This window comes from Portunus trituberculatus, chromosome 46 (genome assembly GCF_017591435.1).
Source record: "Portunus trituberculatus isolate SZX2019 chromosome 46, ASM1759143v1, whole genome shotgun sequence".
Classification (NCBI taxonomy): domain Eukaryota; kingdom Metazoa; phylum Arthropoda; class Malacostraca; order Decapoda; family Portunidae; genus Portunus; species Portunus trituberculatus.
The window spans coordinates 18366936-18389303 of NC_059300.1; the positions used below are offsets into that span (position 1 = coordinate 18366936).

At 37.2% G+C, this 22368-nt stretch overlaps 1 protein-coding gene across 4 annotated transcripts in view; it reads left to right on the forward strand.

Moving 5' to 3' along the window:
- The window catches only part of LOC123519828 (protein singles bar-like), a 46276-nt gene extending 42938 nt beyond the window's left edge, over positions 1-3338 (forward strand). For all 4 annotated transcript variants that reach the window (XM_045281352.1, XM_045281354.1, XM_045281355.1 and 1 more), the window contains one exon: positions 1960-3338. In XM_045281352.1, coding sequence (XP_045137287.1) covers positions 1960-2034 — 75 coding nt within the window. In that variant the 3' untranslated portion in view covers positions 2035-3338. The remainder of the gene's footprint in view (positions 1-1959) is intronic.
- The last annotated feature ends 19030 nt before the right edge of the window (positions 3339-22368 follow it).

Here is a 22368-nt window from a genome sequence, read left to right on the forward strand (position 1 = left end):
CCATTACCGCAATTATCATAAAAAAAATCAACTCTTATAAATTACTCTGGAAAAAAATCTGCTGTTAGTAGATATGACAATGCATCATCCTACAAGTTTTTATTGCTCTACTCACTATGGTTGTCTCAGAATAATAAGCGATAATTGGAGAAGATTGTGGTAGCGGCAACTCGGGGGAGGTGCTTTTATGTGTATTCTTACATAATGTAAGGCACTGCTCATGTTTTTATGTGTTTTCACATGTTTTTCGTGTTTTCACTCATATTGGCTGATTATAGTTACGTATGTTTTTATCAAGCGTGGGTGACGATGTTGTCACAATAGCGGGGTCGGGATCTACCTCCAACCTGTGCACTTTGCGTCTTGTCCTGCCTTGTCTATCACTTTTATCACTAAACTTTAGCTTCCTCTTAGCACCAGTAGCCACAGTTGTAAATAATAGTTCCTTAAATAAGTAAATACGTAAATACGTAAATAATTATCACCGCGACACGACGCTCACGCACCTCACAGAAATTTGCGGGAGACTAGCTGGCTAGAGCGGTGTGCTTCCTGGGAGCCGACAGTACTACCATAGGCCTACGTCATGACCAAATATAGCAGCGCTACCAATGCTAGCGCAGTTTTTATTAGCGCTCAAAGTAGCTGCCCCATTTAAGGACTATCGGAAGTGTGCTATGCAGCCGTATTTAAGACCTGTCGGACTTTACGGGTTAATGCTTATGTCTACGCAAAAAAATTTTACATGAATATTTTTCTCAATAAATTTCAACCTTTGGTTTGTGTGTGTCCCTCATTCTGTGACTCAGTACATGGCCAGGTGTCAAGAGGGGTCATGTTTCATTTAGCTTTTCTTTTTAAGAAATAACTCCTTACAGGAATAAATTGACTAAAATTAGTATCAGAAATTTCATGAAGAGAAGACAACAAGAAATAAATGTATAATTATGAGACAGCTGTGGCTGACAGCTTGTCCTTGAACCCTCGCCTCCCCTCCGTCACACGTGTTATATTTCCCTCTCCGAGGCCTTAGAGATTCTAGACCCTCGCCTCACCCCAGGTCTCACTGCCACCATCCTCATTCTCTCTATGTATCATAAGACTGCTATGATCTTTTCAAACTATTTTTTTCTCACTACCTTCACCATCACAACCATACATCATATAAATCTCGCAATAACACCATTACAAAAGATTATTTTGAGACAAAGGTATAGAGCTGGACAAGATAGTAGTAATTACATCTCATAAAATGGCAGATTCCTTCTAAACCCTCACTACAAGTGAATAATATATTATAGAGAAGTGGGGATCTGATGCATTATCATCCTATCATGCTCCAGGAAGTCACCATCGAATAAACAATGTATGAAAATTTCCTGTCAATCAGATGAATACAAATAGTAAAACAAAGACAAAACTATGAAAAATCTTTAGGTGCGAATCTCGAAAAAAATTTTTTACACTTCAAAAATTTTCACAAAGTTGGTATATACTCTGATTGACTTTTGATTGGTATCATTTTAAACTACAACTGAATTGCAATTTTTTTGTTGGAATTAGATTTTTGATAATCCCAATAGAAAAAAAGATATAGGAAAGTGGAAAAAATAAAAGGGAAAAAAAAAAAATGGCGGGCAGTTCAACTACAACTACTTATCGGGGTCCGAGTTATCAAGGTTCAACAGTATTAGTATTTTTCTCCCTGGAATAGATTAATCAATTTCCCATAGTAATGAGAAATAAAGATATGGCTTGCGTCCAAATCGAGTTATGGCTTTGGTCATGGAACATATTAAGGACATATCCCAGGGTACCACTGTACTGTATATATATTTAGATATGTATATGTATTGTATCAGTATGATTCAGAGCTTAGATAGAGCTTAGCATATGATTTTGTATATTTGCAATGTACATGCATTGTGATGGCTGCTGATGAGTTTTGCCACATTGCAGGCATTGGGACTGGTGAACTGTGCCCTCTACATCCTGTCAAGTATCTACTCCATCCGTACTTTCCGCAGGGGCTAGGTTCAGTCTTGAAAAGGCTGGATTTAAGCCACCAGAAGAAAGGAAGTACACAAAATTTGAATGAGAAAACTGCAGTATACCAGTAATTGAAGTCGGTATAATGAAAATATTAAAGTAAAAATATACATATGTGAGATCTGTAGACTCCAAAATTGATGCTAGGTTTATGGGAGTAACATAACTCGTAACAAGAGTCTGAGACCTGGTATGATATCATCTTTGCTAGTGAAGCTTTACAGTATTCCGATGCTGAGGAATCAAACAGATTGCTTTATGATGTCTGACTTGTATTCACAATTGCTGTTCAAGTTTTTAAATGTACTTATTCTAAACTTTTGAGATGAGCAGTCTTTGTTGAAATATTATGAAGAAATTAAAGCAAATATGTAAAGCAATACAGAAAAATTTATGAAAATACAGAATTATTTCCATATTAGGATTGCCAATTCCAAATTGAAAGTAAGAACTGTTTATAGATTTAATGTATTTATCTACATATAACTTTGGATACTATTGATAGTTAAGGGAATGTGACAAACTTAACTATTTAACATTAAGAAAAACACATTTCCCATTTTATAATTAGATATTTATATATACAGTAAGCCCCCACACTTGGCAACTTAATTAGTCTGGCAAAACTACTGCCAAATGCGAATTTCGCCAATCACGAGTTCTTTATCCCATATAAATTGCCTAAAAAATGCCTCAATAAGTCTTTGGTCATTGCCAAAGTCCCTCTTTTGACCCCTAAAATACCATCTTTCAAGCTGAAATAATTTTCTCCTTTTCACTCACACTGTACGACTTGTGATGCTTTCCTCATCTGTACTCACGTTTTTCCACCCGTTTCCCTTGCCCACTTTCGTCCTTGCTGCCACCACCATTGTTCTTTCCCCCACCGGTACCACTTGTTGCGCTGGTAGAGGACATGTTGGCGGTAAATCGCCAAAATTCGTTCCCACGTTAGCAGAACAGAGGGTAGCACAAACAAAATGGCTGAAGGGGACTCTCACACTGTGTTCTGATAGGTTTAGAGAGAGGTCTGATGTCCCCGGGGAGCCGCGTGGTTTGCTGTGCAGCCACCAGGGGGCTGTCAAGTTTGAATTCAAATCGCCAAGTGTGCATTCGGTGGCCGTGGCCACCCTACCGCCAAAAGTGAATTTCACCAAGCTGAGATTTGCCAAGTGAGGGGACTTACTGTAATGCTTTTGAAATATATAGTGTATATTTTTCAAAGCCTAAATGAAATACTTATTTTTTTACATAAACAAAATTGTAGCTAGTATCTAAAAGATTACCAATAGATTTTTTTTTTTTTGGTGTGTGTGTGTGTGTGTGTGTGTGTGTGTGTGTGTGTGTGTGTGTGTGTGTGTGTGTGTGTGTGTGTGTGTGTGTGTGTGTGTGTGTGTGTGTGTGTGTGTGTGTGTGTGTGTGTGTGTGTGTGTGTGTGTGTGTGTGTGTGTTATTCACCATGGTCGTCTGCTGGTCAACCAGTCAGTCTTTCCCCTACGGAAAGAGCTCAGAGCTCGTAGTGACCGATCATCAGGTAGGACTGAAACCACACCACACTCCACACGCCGGGAAAGCGAGCCCACAACCCCTCGAGTTACATCCCATACCTATTTACTGCTAGGTGAACAGGGCTACACATTAAGAGGCTTGCCCATTTGCCTTGCCGCTTTCCGGGACTCGAACCCGGACCCTCTCGATTGTGAGTCGAGCGTGCTAACCACTACACTACTCTGTGTGGTGTGTTTGTGTGTGTGTGTGTCTATCTGTCTGTGTACATGTGAACTTAAAATATCAGTGTTTATTATAGTTTGTATTTGCATTGGAAATCTGACTGCTTGCTACCAATATGAATGTTAAAGATGTGAGTCACTTATATGTATACATGGCATTACTGCAGATATGAATTATCTACAGAAAAGTAATATTTAAAATGATGAAATGGCATAAGTATAAGGTAGAAATACTGGACTGTTTAATTAGACTCCTGATGCTAAATGAAAATGGAGGTTTTGGAGGAAACAGAAACTCCATGTCTTGTCTTGTAAAAACAAATAAACTTCAGTTTTGTGCCTCTTTATCTACTATGAGCAAAATGTCGTATCATCCTGTAAAAATTTTTATTAGCTCATACTTGCTCTGTGCTAACTATATGACATGTCTATCCATCTATTCATTTATATGTGACACCTGCTCGTAAAACTCTTCAAGATGATGGCTGTAACAAAGGGTTTCCATTTATTCATGTCTTTGTATTCCATCCTTCCACGTTCCAATCCTCTCATTTTTCTCTTATCATTCAATATTTCCTCTCATTCTACTCTCACATATTCCAGCAATCCCATTCTCTGGGATCTCGTTCTCCTGCACACACCATATTGGCCATACTCTATGTTAAGACTCTCTTAGTTTGCTCACTTTCAGCCATTCAGCTTTCATAGAGCATTATAAAAGAAATCTAATTTAAATGAGGAATTTGATTGTTAGCCTCAAACAATAAAGAGGAAAAAAATTGTTGCTATATTGTATGCATACAAAAGGTTCACAGGATTTTGCTCAGATACAATGCTTGTAATCAGCATGATGAAATTAGTGTTATGCTTTTTAACCTATCAGATTTAAAGAAACATGAAGCCAGGCTGGGCAAATTTGCTTTTATATAATGGTGGGGCTTTTATGGGTTTTGCTTGTAATTTTTTTTTTTTTCCCAGTTTATGTATCACTTAAGCATATAGTATATATTTTTATCTGTATGTGTTGTTCATTGCTTTATGTGCCAGTCAAATTTGAAGAATTTTTTGTATTTTATGCTAAAACATACAATATAATTTGACCATTTAATTAATTATTATGATTAATTTATAAGTTAAGGGAATGTAGGAGAGCATACACATCATCAAAATAGTTTATTGAAGCTTTGTGTCCTTTGTGAGTACAAAGCTTTCATCAAATATTGTCATAACTTAGGTTAAGGGATTAAGTGATGTAGTTCACAATATTATATATGCTACATAGGTTTAATCATAATTGACTAGAGAAAGCTTTGCCATATTTTACTATTACATAGTATTTTTTTTTATTATTATTATTATTATTATTATTATTATTATTATTGTTGTTATTTATTCTTGTTTTCTTATTTTATTTATTCTTTTTACTGCATCATTGTTGAAACTTGTGACTTTCTGTAAAGTGAGATAAACATTTTATTGTGCATACAATTAAACTGCTTTAACACAATGCAATGAAAATGTGTTTTGGTCATTAGACAGAATCTTAAAAAGTTCCAGCTAGTTTTTTTCTGCCGAGAAAAAAAATCTAGTAATTAATTGGGTATGGACTCTACTATTTTATGTAATTCAGATGAAATCACCATGCACAAGGTTTAATGAAAGAGACATCAGGACTCCATAATATTGGTAAATTGGCAAAGTCTTCCTTACTTCATTTTGTTATTCAATATACATTTGTTCATGTAACTGTATTAAACAATATGTATCATTGCAATGGTGTGATTTCCAAACTGTAGCAGATATTTTTTAAGTAAGCATTGATTGTGATTTGCTCCTTTGTAGGTTTTATAGCAATGTGTCTTTTTACCCTGATTTTTGTTACATGTATTGAAATTTAAAGAAAATGCAATATGTTCAGTGCCTTGTCTTGGAACACCACAGCTTTAAAGAACAATCACCAGTTTGGTCAGCTTATTTGAAAATAAAATCCTTCATTGTTTTTTGCTTAAAAGGCTTCAGCAGAGAACATAGTGTGATAAAAAAAAAAAAAAAACTGTTTAGTGTCAATCATTGTATGGGAAAAAATATATACATTTCAGTAGTAACTGCAATAATTGGTATACCATAAGGTGATGAAAGGAATGTTTTATTTCACATTGAGATATGTATATTTCATACAACCATGGAGAAAGAACTGGTCTTCAAGTACTTAATATGAATCATGTCTGTATTCTGCTTACTTTTACTACTGTTACTATTATTATTATTATTATTATTATTATTATTATTATTATTATTTTATTGTTATTATTATTATTTTCTTTTTTATTATGGTGCTAGTGATATGTTAAAAATTCATATTTATTATTAACCCCTTCCCAGTAGCAGGGCAGATGAATGTACTACCAAATAAAAAAAATTCTATGTATAGACTTTACCAACTTTCATCCATATGTCTATGTATAGTTTCCCAGTAAATAGGTATTCCAGATCGACATTATATAGACTACTGCAAAAAAAAAAATAAATAAATAAAAATCTATATACAGACTGCCACAAAACTGAACAAGTGACATCTTTATATATACACTTCTGTAAAACTGAACAAACAATTGAATCTATGTATATAGAAGTTTGTGTTTGATTGATGATAATGTATGTCAATATATTTATATGAATGTTTGCAGTTACTCACATCAAGGACTTATGACCTGGATGTAATTTGCTTCCACTCTTCTTTGTATTTTTTACATACTTGTTTTGCATTACATTGCTTTTGTATTTTTAGGCAATGCTGGTAGGGTGTGATACAGTTCTTTCTCCTTGACTTGATACACTAATAATAAAAAAATTAGAAAAAATGCAAAAATTTCCAATTTTAGCTTATGTGTGTAGCACATCCACCAAAGACAAAGCACAAGTGGTGACCGGCCTTGAGAGGCAATGTTGGCAAGTGTTTCAGTATTTGAGATGCCAAATAATTATTTATTTTATGAATTTTGTTATTTGTAAGGAATCATCTATACTGTTGAACCTCGATAACTTGGACCCCGACAACATGGATTTTGCAATAAGTCAGACTCAGACAGAACCAGGGACTAAAGTCCGAGGTAAACTGCCCGCTCTATTTTTTTTTTTTTTTCACTTTCTTTTATTTCATCATTTGACATTAAAAATCTAATTCCAACAAAAAAATTGCATTTTTGTTCTAGTTTAAAATGACATCAAACTAAAGTTGATCAGAGTTTATACCGATTTTGTGGAAATTTTTGAAGTGTTAAAAAACACTGAGATATTCACTCCTAAAGATTTTTCATAATTTCGTTCTTGTTTTGCAATTTGTATTCATCTGATTGACATGAAATTTTCACACATGATTCTCTATTCAATGGTGCCTTCCTGGAACATGATAGGATGGTAATGCATCAGATCTCCGTTTCTCTAGAAAATATTATTCGCTCGTACATTGCAAAAGGTTTAGGGTGATCATTTCTCTAAATAGGCTACAGCACACTTTCATTGGTCACTTCCACAGTTGGGTTTGAAAAGTAGCCTGTGATTGAGTAGCAGCTGTCAGTCCCCAATGTGAAAGGAAGGGACTCAAGGGAGGAGGAAAGTCAAGGAGGGATTAGAACCAGCCCCATGCTACTTCCCACAGCTCTCTCTCTCTCTCTCTCTCTCTCTCTCTCTCTCTCTCTCTTATTATTATTATTATCACTATTATTATTATCAGCGTGCACACACACACACACACACACACACACACACACACACACACACACAATTACACACACAAAAATGGAGTTGGAAGGTAAAATTGAAAACTGTTTGAAAAGTATGGGGCCTGGAAACGAGTTATGACAATGTAATGAAAGAGTGTGCCGATATGAAGAAGGAAAATGAAGTACTGAAAGAGGAAGTTAAGCTAATTAAAGTGAATTGCGACAAATGTGGAGAATCTTTAGGAAAAGTGATGGAGAAGCAGGCTGAATGGAAAAAAAGTCAGGAAGTGGAAAGAAAGGAGGTAAATTACAAAGTTGCAAGTCTGGAAAAGGAAATCAAAGAGTCTGGGAGAAAACTTTGGGCCTTGCTGAAATTATAGATCAACAGATCATAGAAGAGAAGATTGCTGAGAAAGTGGTGAAGGTTATTAAGTCAAATGAGACATTGGTGAGGGAAACTGTAGACAAAAAGAGATGTGTGGTGATATTTGGTGTGGAGGAGGATAAGACACCGAGTAAAATGGAGAGAGAAAAACATAAAAAGGTGATAAATAATATCATTAATGTGGTGCAGGAGGAGGGAAAAGACCTAGTACAAGAAATAGAGGACTTCCATAGAATTGGAAAGTTCACAGGAGAAGGTATGAGGCCAATAAGAATCAAACTTAAGTCACAAAAGGATGTAGATGAATTGGTGGAGAAGTCATGGAGGCTATTTAACAACAAGGAAGATTTGGTTGAGAAGAGATCTCGGTGAAAAGGAAAGAGAAATGTTAAATGAGTTGAGAAAGGAGGCTTTGAAAAAAAAATGAAGAGAGGACAGAAGAGGAGAAGAAAGAGTTTTTCTGGAGAATCTTGGATATGAGACTGAGGAAGTGGTTCATAACCCAGAAAAGTACAGCAAGAAAGGACTAAAGAAACTTACGTATGAGCGGAATGTAATGTATTCCAACATAAATGGAGTGATATCGGGATTTTAGAACTCAACGATTACTTGAGGGACAAGAACCCAGATATTGTGGGTCTTACTGAAACAAAACTGAGAGAGGAGAAGACCTGATGATGGTTGGAGAAGGAAATATAATGTTTGGAAAAGAAATAGAGTAGGTAAGATGGGAGGAGGAGTGATGTTGCTGGTTAAAAAGATATAAAGGTGGATCAAGTGAAAGAAGGTATGGGAAAGGCAGAAGTGCTAAAGATCAGAGCAGAAACTAATGAAGGAAAAAGAGGCACTACATAGTGGTGTACGTACCACCTAAGACAAATGCATGGTCAGTACAGGAATATGAAGAAATGATAAGTGATACAGGAACATGTCTGGAAGAAATGTTGGGTGGCTGTGAACGAACTATAATGATGGGAGATTTTAATTGTAAAGAGGTGTGTTGGGAGGACTGGTCAATGGAAGGATCAGAGACAACATGGGAAATACACTATTGACACTGGCAATGGAAAATGTGTTAACTCAGTGGGTCAAAGAAGATACTAGGTTTGGAGGAGAGGGAGCATCGTCAAGACTGGACTTGGTCTTTAGTACAGAGCCAATGGTCATTGAGGAGATGAGGGTGGAGTGCCCTTTAGCAAAGAGTGATCATGCAGTTTTGGAGTTCAAGGTGATAGATGAAGAGAAATCTAGAAGAAATGAAGAATATAAAGTGGGAAGATGGAATTATGCCAAGACAGATTTTGGAAACCTAAAGAAATTCTTTCAAGAGACAAATTGGATGAAATTCAAGAGTGCTAAGGAGCAAATGAAAAGTGGAAGGAATTTATAAAAATATACAAAGAAGGTGAGAAAAATTTGTACCAATAAGACAACATAGAGAAGTTGGAAAGCAGGACTGGTTTAACGATAGATGTGAAAAGGCTAGAACAAGAAAAGAGGATGCATGGAAGAGGTGGAGAAGGAAAAGACGGATTAAGCAGTGGGAAAGTTACAAAAGAGCAAGAAATGAATATGTGTTGATTAGAAGAGAAGAAAGAAAGAAACAAGAAAAGGATATAATTGATAAATGTAAAGACCAACCAAGGCTTTTTACAGACATGTGAACAACAACATCAAAAATAGAGAAAGTATTGAAAGTTTAGAAGTAAATGGAGTATGCAGTGAAGATCCCAGGAAATGGCAGAGGCTATGAATGGATGCTTTCGGAAGGTATTCACAAAGGAGACTGCTTTTGACAAACCACTGGTAATGGAACAGAAAGGGATTATGAAGGAGTTTCAAGTAACTGTGGAGGAGATCAAGAATATGATGGGGAGTTTAGAAGTGAGAAAAGCTGTGGGACCTGATGGGGTATCAGGATGGATTTTAAGAGAATGCAGGGAGCAACTGGCAGAAAAAGTTTGTGAAGTAATTGATGCCTCATTAAGGGAAGGTGTAGTGCCCCAAGACTGGAAAAGAGCTAACATTGTCCCAATCTATAAATCAGGTAACAAGAGAGACCCATTGAACTATAGACCAGTGTCACTTACAAGTGTGGTAGCTAAGATGTGTGAGAGGGTGGTGAAGAATAGATGGACAGACTTCTTGGAGAAAATGACATACTTTGTGAGTGTCAATTTGGTTTTAGAAACACCGGAGACTTTTTTTTTTTACATTACAAGGGCACTGGCCAAGGGAAAACAAAGTGTTGGAAAAAAAAAATCCCGCTGGTTGCCAGGCCCTGTTAAGAGGAAAGTAGGAGAAAGAGAAAAACAAAAAATCTAAAAGGAGGGTCCAGTTAACGTAAGAGGTGTCTTGACACTCCTCTTTTGAAAGAGTTTAAGTCATAGGCAGGTGGAAATACAGACACAGGTAGAGAGTTCCAGAGTTTACCAGTGTAGGGAATGAAGGAGTGAAGATACTGGTTAACTCTTGCATTAGGAAGATGGACAGAATAGGGATGAGAAGAAGTAGAGAGTCTTGTGCAGCGAGGCCGCAGGAGGGGAAGGCATGCAGTTAGCAAGTTCAGAAGAGCAGACAGCATGAAAACAGCGGTGAAGACAGATAAAGATGCAACATTGCGGCGGTGACTTAAAGAATCAAGACAGTCAGTTAGAGGAGAAGAGTTGATAAGACGAAAAGCTTTAGATTCCACCTTGTTTAGTAAAGCTGTGTGTGTGGATCCCCAGACATGAGAGCCATACTCCATACACGGGCGGATAAGGCCCTGTACAGAGCAAGCAGCTGGGAGGAGAGAAAAATGGACGAAGACGCCACAGGACACCTAACTTCTTGGAAGCTGATTTAGCAAGAGTAGAGATGTGAAATTTCCAGTTTAGATTTTTAGTGAAGGATAGACCGAGTGTGTTTAATGTAGAGGAGAGGGAAGTTGAGTGTTATTGAAGAAGAGAGGATAGTTGTCTGGAAGGTTATGTCGAGTAGATAGTTGTAGAAATTGAGTTTTGAGGCATTGAACAAAACCAGGTTTTCTCTGCCCCAATCAGAAACAAGTGAAAGATCAGAAGTTAGGCGTCCTATAGCATCTCGCCTTGAGTCATTTAATTGTTGTTGGGTTGGGCGTCTGTTGAACGCTGTTGAATAATGCAAGGTGGTATCATCAGCATAGGAGTGGATAGGGCATTGAGTCAGATTTAGGAGATCATTGATGAATAATAGAAAGAGAGTGGGTGATAGGACAGAACCCTGTGGAACACCACTGTTGATAGTTTTAGGGAAGAACAGTGACCGTCTACTACAGCAGCAATAGAACGATCGGAAAGGAAACTGGAGATGAAGGTACAGAGAGAAGGATAGAATCCGTAGGAGGGTAGTTTAGAAATTAAAGATTTGTGCCAGACTCTATCGAAGGCTTTCGATATGTCAAGGCCGACAGCAAAGGTTTCACCGAAGTCCCTAAAGAGGATGACCAAGATTCAGTTAGGAAAGTAAGAAGATCACCAGTAGATCTGCCTTTACGGAAACCATACTGGCAATCAGAGAGAAGGTTGTGAGCTGATAGATGCCTCATTATCTTCCTATTAAGGATAGACTCAAAGGCTTTAGAAAGGCAGGAAATCAAAGCTATAGGGCGGTAGTTAGAAGGATTGGAGTGGTCACCTTTTTTAGGGACAGGTTGAATGTGAGCAAACTTCCAGCAAGAAGGATAAATAGAAGTAGAGAGACACAGATGAAAGAGTTTGACCAGGCAGTGAGTGAGTTCGGAAGCACAGTTTTTGAGAACAACAGGAGGGACTCCATCCGGACCGTAAGCCTTCCGAGAATCAAGGCCAGAGAGGGCCAGAAAAACGTCTTTATAAAGAATTTTAATTTTAGGGATGAAGTAGTCAGAGGGTGGAGGAGTAGAAGGAATATGCCCAGAATCATCCAAAGTTGAGTTGGTAGCAAAGGTTTGAGCGAAGAGTTCAGCTTTAGAAAAAGAAGAGACAGCTGTAGAGCCATCTGGATGAAGTAAAGGAGGGAAAGACGAAGAAGTAAAGTTGTTAGAGATATTATTGGCTAGATGCCAGAAATCTCGAGAGGAGTTCTGGAAACTTGAAATGGTAGGAGGAGTGCATGGCAGTTTACTAAAATGGATGGAAGACTTTTTGGTAGGAAGAGAAATGAGAACAATAATTAAGGACAGACCATCAGAATGGGGCTTGGTGGAGAGTGGAGTTCCACAGGGATCAGTGTTGGCACCAGTAATGTTCGCGGTCTACATAAATGACATGGTGGATGGGGTGTCCAGTTATGTGAGCCTATTTGCAGACGATGCAAAATTGTTAAGAAAAGTGAGATGTGACAAAGATTGCGAACTACTCCAGGAAGACTTGGACAGAATATGGAAATGGAGCTGTACATGGCAAATGGAGTTCAACACGACAAAATGCAAGAAAATAGAGTTTGGCAAGAGTGAAAGAAGAATCAGGAGTATGTACAAGATAGGAAATGAAGACATAAAACCAGTCATGAAGAAAAAGACCTTGGGGTGACAATTACCAATGACCTATCGCCAGAGAGACATATAAACAAAATAATTGGAGAAGTATTGAACTTATTGAGGAACATAAGAGTGGCGTTCGTATATTTAGATGAAGAAATGATGAAGAAAATAATTACTGCAATGATAAGACCGAGGCTTGAATATGCAACAATACAGTGGGCTCCGAACTTAAAGAAACACATAAGGAAACTAGAGAAAGTACAGAGGGCTGCAACAAAATGGTGCCTGACTTAAGAGATTTGACTTATGAAGACAGACTGAAAAGAATGCAACTTCCGACCCTGGAAAACAGAAGAGAAAGGGAGACCTGATAGCAATATACAGAGTGATGATTGGCATGGAAAAATGGATAGGGAAGATCTGTGTATGTGGAATGAAAGAATGTCGAGAGGGCATGGGAAAAAACTAAAATGGCCACTTATAGGAGAGATGTGAAAAATATAGCTTCCCTCATAGAAGGGTGGAAGCATGGAATAGTTTAGACGTGGAAGTGGTCAACGCAAGGAATATTCATGATTTTAAGAAAAAGCTGGACATTAATAGATATGGAGACGGGACAACACGAGCATAGCTCTTTTCCGTATGTTACAATTAGGTAAATACAATTAGGTAAATACACACACACACACACAGTGTAGTAGTTAGAGACTGACAATCGAGGCCGGGTTCGAGTGGCGGCAAGGCAAATGGGCAAGCCTCTTAATGTGTGGCCCCTGTTCACCTAGCAGTAAATAGGTACGGGATGTAACTCGAGGGGTTGTGACCTCGCTTTCCCGGTGTGTGGAGTGTGTTGTGGTCTCAGTCCTACCCGAAGATCGGTCTATGAGCTCTGAGCTCGCTCCGTAATGGGGAAGACTGGCTGGGGTGACCAGCAAGCGACCAAGGTGAATCACACACACACACACTGTATGTTAAGATGCATATTAACAAAAAGGAGTTAACAATCATTGGAACATATGTGCCACCAAAAACAAACTCATGGACTAACCAAGAATATAGAGACATGATAGATGACACAATAAGGAGTCTTACAAGAATCATTAAGGAAAGGAGAAAAGTGATATTGATAGGAGATTTCAACTGTAAGGAGGTAGACTGGGAAAATTATGAAAGTGGTATGGGGAAGATGCCTGGGAGATAGATTCCTGAACCTAATGATAGATAATTTGATGGTCCAAAGAGTAAAGGAAAACACAAGATTCAGAGGAAACGATGAGCCGGCAAGATTAGACCTAGTTTTACAAGAGATATACCAATTAACGATGATATAAGATACAAGTGCCCATTGGGAAAGAGTGACCATGTAATATTAGAGATGGATATAGAAGAAGGAAAGGAAGATAGAGATGAATCATACAAAGGAGACCGATTAAATTACAGAAAGGCTGATATTGAGAATCTCAAGAACTATTTTAAAACGTAAACTGGGAGGAGATGGAAAACTCATTAACGGTTCAAGAGAAATATAACTTATTTTGAAATATACAAAACTGAGGTCAGGAATATGTTCCGAAATATAGACCTAAAGAAGAAGGAAAGAAAGATTGGTTTAATGCAAGATGTGCTAGGGCAAAGGAGAAACGAGATGGAGCATGGAAAAGGTGGAGAAGAAACAGAAATCCAGAAAATAAGGAAAACTTCAAAACAGCAAGAAATGAATATGCTAAGGTGAGAAAGGAAGAAGAAAAGAACTATGAAAAGGACATTGTCAAAAATGTAAGGAACAACCAAAATTGTTCTACAGATTCATAAATGGAAAAATAAGACAAAAAGAAACAATAGAAAGGTTAAAAGGAGAGAACGGAATGGTGGAAGACCCAAAAGTATGGCAGAACTGTTAAATAGTAAATTTCATGAGGTCTTTACTAAGGAATCCAAATTTGAAAGACCACAGGGTAATAGAGAGACTGTCTATATGAAAGAGATTAAAGTAACCAAGCTTGAAATAAAAAGTTGATGACGGAATTGGATGAGGAAAAGGCAATGGGACCGGATGAAGTCTCAGGCAGAATACTGAAAGAATGTAGGGAAGAACTAGCAAGTCCAATATACAACATCATAAAATGCTCAATAGAAAATGGAACAGTGCCAGTGGAGTGGAAAAGAGCTGAGGTGGTTCCCATATATAAGAGCGGAAGGAAGGAAGAACCTTTAAATTACAGGCCGGTATCACTAACTAGTGTAATATGCAAGATGTGTGAAAAAGTAATAAAGAAGCAATGGATCGAGTTTCTTGAAGACAACAAAATATTATCAAATAGCCAATTTGGTTTTAGAAAAGGTCGGTCATGTGTGACAAATTTATTGAGTTTCTACTCTAGAATAGTTGATAAAGTACAAGAGAGAGAGGATGGATTGACTGTATTTATTTAGATCTAAAAAGGCTTTTGATAAAGTGCCACATGAAAGATTACTATGGAAGTTAGAGGAGAAGGGTGGCTTAAAAGGAAGCACATTGAGATGGATGAAGAATTACTTAAGGGGAGAGAAATAAGGACGATAGTTAAAGATATGAAGTCCAAGTGGAGAACAGTAGACAGCGGAGTGCCACAGGGTCAGTATTGGCACCAATACTTTTCTCGTATATATAAATGACATGCCAGAGGGAGTGAACAGCTACATAAATCTGTTTGCGGACGATGCGAAACTGTGCAGAGTCATTAAACAAAAGAGGATTGTGAAATACTACAGGAAGACTTAAATAAGATCTGGAAATGGAGCAAAAAATGGGAGATGGAATTCAATGTGGACAAAAGCCATGTCATGGAAATGGGAAAAAGTGAAAGACGACCAGTGGGAATCTATAAGATGGGAGATGGAGTAGAACTAGAAAAAGTAAAAAAGGAAAAGGACTTGGGAGTGACAATGGAAGAAAATAATCAACCGGTTAGCCATATTGATAGAATTTTCAGAGACGTATAATTTGCTAAGGAATATTGAAGTAGCATTTCACTATATGGACAAGGAAATGATGAAGAAATTGATAAGTACTAAAATAAGACCTAGATTGGAATATGCAGGAGTTGTGTGGACTCCCATAAAAAGAAACACATAAGAAAATTAGAGAGACTACAAAAAATGGCTACAAGAATGGTTCCAGAATTTAAAGGGATGGCATATGAGGAGAGACTAAAGGCAATGGATCTACCAACCTTGGAGCAGAGAAGAGAGAGAGGGGATCTGATACAAGTTTATAAATTGATTAACGGAATAGATGAAGTGGATAATGAGAAACTGATCCTGAGAGAAGAATATGACTTTAGAAGCACAAGATCGCATAGTAAGAAACTAAGGAAGGGACGATGTCTGAGAGATGTTAAAAATTTAGTTTCCGCAAAGATGTGTTGAGACTTGGAACAGTTTGAGTGAGGAAGTGGTATCAGCAAAGAGTGTACATAGTTTTAAAGAAAAATTGGATAAGTGTAGATATGGAGACGGGACCACACGAGCATAAAGCCCAGGCCCTGTAAAACTACAACTAGGTAAATACAACTAGGTAAATACACACACACACACACACACACACACACACACACACACACACACACACACACACACACACACACACACACACACACACACACACACACACTACAAGAAGAAGTGGAAGAGATTCATAGATTGGGTCCGTATAAGGAGGGAGTAAGGAGACCGATTAAAGTAGTACTGAAGTCACAACAATCTGCAGAGGACATTTTATATAGAACATCAAAGTTAAGAGAGGTAGAAGGTTGTAAAGAGGTGTACGTAAGAAAAACTAGAAATGAGGAAGAGAGGAGAAGATATAAGGAATTGTTGGAAGAGGCGAGAAGGAAAAATGATGAACGGTCTGAAGAGGAAAAAGAAAAGTTTTTTTGGAGAGTTATAGGAGAGAAAGTCAGAAAATGGTATGTGGAAAGAAGGAATACGGAGGAACCCCTAGAGGGAGCAGTAGGTGGACCGTAATGTATACTAATATAGATGGGATACTGTCAAGTAGATTAGAATTGCAAGACTATGTGATGGTGGAGAAGCCTGATATAGTGTGTTTGACTGAGACAAAATTACATGAAAAAACAAAGGTAAATTTGGATGATAAATATAATATATGGAGAAAGGATAGAGAGGGTAAAGGTGGAGGAGGAGTTATGATTATGACGAAGGAGATAAATGTGGGAAGAACAACGCAGAAGTGATAAGCATAAAGTTAAAAAGTGATGGAAAATAATTAATAATCATGGTGACCTATGTACCTCCTAAAACAAATTCTTGGACATTAAGGAAATACGACAATATGATCAAGGATACTTTACAGAGTTTGGAAAGTGTATTAACTGGAAAAAGAAAGGTGATACTAGTAGGAGATTTTAATTGTAAAGAAGTGGATTGGGAAAATCTAGTAAGTGGTGTTGGAGAGAAAGCATGGGGAGAGAGATTCCTTAATCTAATGATGGAAAATATGATGGAACAGAGGGTGAAAGAAAATACTAGATATAGAGGAGATGATGAACCGGCCAGACTGGATTTGGTGTTAACACGAGAAGTGTACCTATATGGGGATATACAATATAAATGTCCATTCGGGAAGAGTGATCATGTGGTTATGGAAATGCAGATGGCAATAACACAGCGAAGAAGAGATGAGACATACAGGAGTGGTAGATTGAATTATAGAAAGATGGACACAGAAAATTTGATAAATTATTTTAGAACATTAGATTGGGAGAAGATGTTACAAATCAGAGAAGTGCAAAAATAATATGAGATTTTTATGAAATGTTATAAAGAAGGAGTTATGAAATTTGTACCAAAGTATAAACCGAGAGAGGAAGGAAGAAAGGATTGGTTTAATGCAACTTGTGTTAAGGCTAAAGAAAAGAGAGATGTGGCTTGGAAAAGATGGAAAAAGAGCAGGAATATACTAAATAAGGAGAATTATAGAGTGGTGAGAAATGAGTATGTGAGGGTAAGGAGGGAAGAGGAAAGAAAATTTGAAAAAGATATTGTAGACAAGAGTAAGGAACATCCAAAATGATTTTACAGGTTCATAAATGGTAAACTTAAAAAGAGAGAAGCCATTGAAAGATTAAAAGGAGAGCAAGGGATAGTAGATGACCCTAAGAATATCACGAAATTGCTAAATAATAGGTTTCAACAAGTATTTACTAAAGAAACAATGTTTGTAAAGCCTCAAAATGTAGAAGGAAATGTGCACATGGATGACATTAAGATACCTAAAAAGGAGTTATATAAAATGTTGGAGGAACTTAAAGATGATAAAGCGATGGGACCAGACAAAGTTTCAGGCAAATTATTGAAGGAATGTAGAGAAGAAATGATAGATCCATTATATGATATTATAAGGTGCTCATTAGAAACCAGGGAAGTACCGGTAGAGTGGAAAAGAGCTGAAGTGGTGCCCATTTATAAGGGAGGCAGTAAGGAAGAGCCTCTTAACTATAGACCTGTGTCTTTAACAAGTGTGGTCGGTAAGATTTGTGAGAGGGTGATAAAGAAATATTGGATACGGTTCCTGGAGGATCATAAGTTATTATCGGATCATCAATTTGGCTTTAGGAAAGGAGGTCATGTGTAACAAATCTACTGAGCTTTTATTCGAGAGTGGTTGACAAAATACAAGAGAGAGGATGGATGGACTGTGTATATTTGGATTTAAAAAGCTTTTGACAAGGTACCTCACATGAGACTGCTATGGAAATTAGAGATTTATGGAGGACTGAAGGGAAAGTGTTAAAGTGGATGGAAAACTACTTGAGATGGAGGGAGATGAGAACAGTAATAAGGGATGCAAAGTCGGACTGGTTGGTGGTGGAGAGTGGAGTCCCACAAGGTTCAGTGCTGGCACCAATACTTTTCCTTGTCTATATTAATGATATGCCAGAGGGAGTAAACAGTTATATTAATTTGTTTGCAGATGATGCGAAGTTGTGCAGGTGTGTGAAGAGTGAAGAAGATTGTGAAATTTTACAGGCAGATCTGGATAGGATTTGGGAGTGGAGCAAGAGGTGGGAGATGGAATTTAATCTGAGCAAAAGTCATGTAATGGAGATGGGGAAGAGTGGAAGACGGCCAAGAGAGTCATATAAGATGGGTGAAGAAGTAGTGTTGAAAAAGGTGAAAAAGGAAAAGGATTTGGGAGTGATAATACAAGACCATGGGCAGTTTGAGGCTCATATTGACAAAATGTTTGGAGAAACATAATTTGATTAGAAATATTGGATTAGCCTTTCATTATATGGATAAAGATATGATGAAGAAATTAATTAGTACGGTAATTAGACCAAGATTGGAATATGCTGGGGTGGTTTGGTCCCCTTATAAAAAGAAGCATATAAGGAAGTTGGAGAGATTGCAGAGAATGGCAACAAAAATGGTTCCAGAACTGGCAGAAATTACCTATGAGGAGAGATTAAAAGAAATGAATTTGCTTACCTTGGAACAAAGAAGAGAAAGAGGGGATTTAATACAGGTTTATAAACTGTTGAACGGTTTGGATGAAGTGGATAATGAGCAAATGATGTTGAGAGAAGAAAATTTAAATCAAACTACGAGATCGCATAGTAAAAAGATAGCCAAGGGAATATGCTTGAAGGATGTGAAGAAATATAGTTTCCCACAGAGATGTGTGGAGGTGTGGAATAGTTTGAGGGAGGACGTGGTGTCAGCGAGGAGTGTGCATAGTTTTAAAGGAAAGTTAGATGTGTGTAGATATGGAGACGGGGCCACACGAGTATGATACCTAGGCCCTGTAAAATTACAACTAGGTGAACTAGGTGAATACACACACACACACATACACACACAAATATAAGAAACAGATGGATGAAGGACTTGGTAAAGTAGAGAAAGAAAAAAAGGACCTGAAAGATCTAGTTAGCAAAGAAGAGGAAAGAGTTCATGACGTGATTAAAAAAGAAGTACAGGCATGGAGAGTACAAGATAAGAAAGACAAAGATAACTTACAGGATGTGATTCAAGAACAACTAAAAGAAAGAGACGAGAACATGGCAAACAAAATGATTGGAGTCCTTAAGGAAAAAGAAAACCTAGTAAGGGAAATTGCAGAAAAAAAGAAGTGTAATTATCTTTGGAATAAAAGAAAAAAAAAATGTAAAATATAGACCAAGAAGGGAAAAGGAGGAAATGAAGTCAGTTAAAGACCTACTAAAATATCTAAATGACAAAGATAGGCAGAACCTACAGGAAGAAGTGGAGAAAATTCACAGAATGGGACCTTATCAAGATGGAACAACAAGACCAATTAAGATACTACTCAAATCACAAGCAGCAACAGAAGAGATATTATATAGAACAACAAAACTCAGAGAAACAGAAGACTGCAATGATATATATATATATATATATATATATATATATATATATATATATATATATATATATATATATATATATATATATATATACAGTAAAGTCCCGGGTTACGTCGGTCTCGAGTTACGTCAAACTCGTAGTTACGTCAGTCCACTATAAGACAATTTAAGATTAAAAAAATTAAAAATTTATAAATCGTAAAGTGCGGGATTTATTGTTATTGTTGGTGGTTGCCCGCCACACCGCCCGCCTCACGCTTGAATACAATAACACCCTGCCACCACACCATCGCCCATGGCAAGAGTGTTATCGTACTTCTGCGTTTACTGACTCAAGTTCTTAGTATCTTGCTCAATGGCACCAAAGAGAAAACTTCTTAGTGACAGCAGTGATGCTAAGAAAAGGAAAACCATTATGCTACAAGAAAAAGAGGACATAATTAAAAGACATGAGAAGGGAGGCAGCAGCTGTGTGTGAGGGAGGAAGAAGAAAATGGGAAGCCCGTTACCATGACAACGGGAGGTTGACGACCTTGAGGGCTCACACCCATCACAACAATAACAACTTCGGAGCCTTCGCCTGGGCCACACGACACTCGCAGCTGACTTGCACCGTCTGCGTCTGTCTGCTGATATCTATTGCATTTCCTGCCCCGCTGCCCACGCTTCTACTCCCTCTGCACTGCACTACGCTCCCAGCTGTCCGCCCTGTGGGCGTCACAACATTCGACCTGCCCACTCTCCTGGCGGCCTCAGGCGTCCACCCCTTTTGGCAACCTGCAGTCCTTCGCGTTTATGCCCCTAATCAACAACAAAAACAAGCTTGTGTTTCATATTCCTACATAGTTGTAAATAATATAACAATATAACCTTTAACTTACCTGAATGACCATAAACAATGATTGGTTGAAAACTCGATAATATGCTTTGAAATGTACGGAAACTCGAGTTACGTACAAAATCGACTTACGTCATGTTTCAGGAACATAACTCTGACGTAAACCAAGACCTTACTGTATATATATATATATATATATATATATATATATATATATATATATATATATATATATATATATATATACATATATATAAAAGAAAAAATAAGAATGAGGAAGAAAGGAAGAGATACAACAAATTGGCGGCAGCAGTAAGGGAAAAAAATAATGAAAGGTCAGAGGAGGAAAAAAAGGCATTTTTGGGGGGAATTCTAGGAGACAGGATAAGAAAATGGTATATAAGAGAGAAGGAAGAGGCAACAGTGGACCAAGTGTAACTAAAATTGATAAGGGTAAGAAACTAAAAATGATGTATATGAACATAGAGGGGGTTCTATCAAGTAAATTAGAACTAAAAGATTACATAAGGAAAAAAAACCGGATATTGTATGCCTGGCTGAAACAAAACTAAATGGGACAATCAAAATAGGCATAGATAATAGATATAATGTATGGAGGAAAGACAGAGTGGGTAAAGGAGGAGAAGGAGTCATGATAATGACAAGGAAAGAGATGGTGGTAAACCATGAGGAATATGGGGAAGGAAAAGCAGAAGTACTGTATATTAAGATGCATATTAATAAAAAAGACTTAACAATCATTGTAACATATGTGCTACCAAAAATGAATGCATGGACCAACCGAGAATATAAAGATATGATAGATGGCACTATAAGGAGTCTAACAAGAGTCATTAAAGAAAGGAGAAAAGTGTTATTAGTAAGAGACTTCAACTATAAAGATGTGGACTGGGAAAATTATGAAAGTGGTATGGGGAAAGAAGCTTGGGGAGAAAGATTCCTAAACCTAATGATAGATAATATGATGGATCAAAAAGTAAAGGAAAACACAAGATTCAGAGGAAACGATGAGCCAGTGAGATTAGACCTGGTTTTTACAAGGGGTATATAAATTTGAATGATGATATAAGATATAAATGCCCGTTGGTAAATAGTGATCATGTAATATTAGAAATGGATATAGAAGAGGGAAAAGAAGATAGAGATGAATCATACATAGGAGACAATTAAATTACAGAAATGCTGATATTGAGAATCTCAAGAACTATTTCAAATACGCTAACTGGGAGATGGAAAACTCTGATGGGGTGCAAGAGAAGTCTAACTTACTTTAAGAAATATACAAAACAGGAGTCAGGGAATATGTCCCGAAATATAGACCTAAGGAAGAAGGAAAGAAAGATTGGTTTAACGCAAAGTGTGCCAGGGCAAAGGAGAAAAGACATGGAACATGGAAAAGGTGGAGGAGAAATAGAAATGCAGTAAATAAGGTAAACTTCAAGATAGCAAGAAATGAATGTGTTAAAGTGAAGAAGGAAGAGGAGAGGATCTATGAACAGGACATAGTCGAAAAATGCAATGAGCAACCAAAATTGTTCTACAGATTCATAAATGGAAATATAAGACAAAAAGAAACAATAGAAAGGTTAAAAGAAGAAAATGGGATGGCGGAAGACCCAAAAAGTATGGCAAAACTGTTAAATAATAAGTTCCAGGAGGTCTTTACTAAGGAATCCAAATCTGAAAGACCACAGGGTAATAGAGAGACCATCTATATGGAAGAGATTAAAGTAACCAAGCTTGAAATAA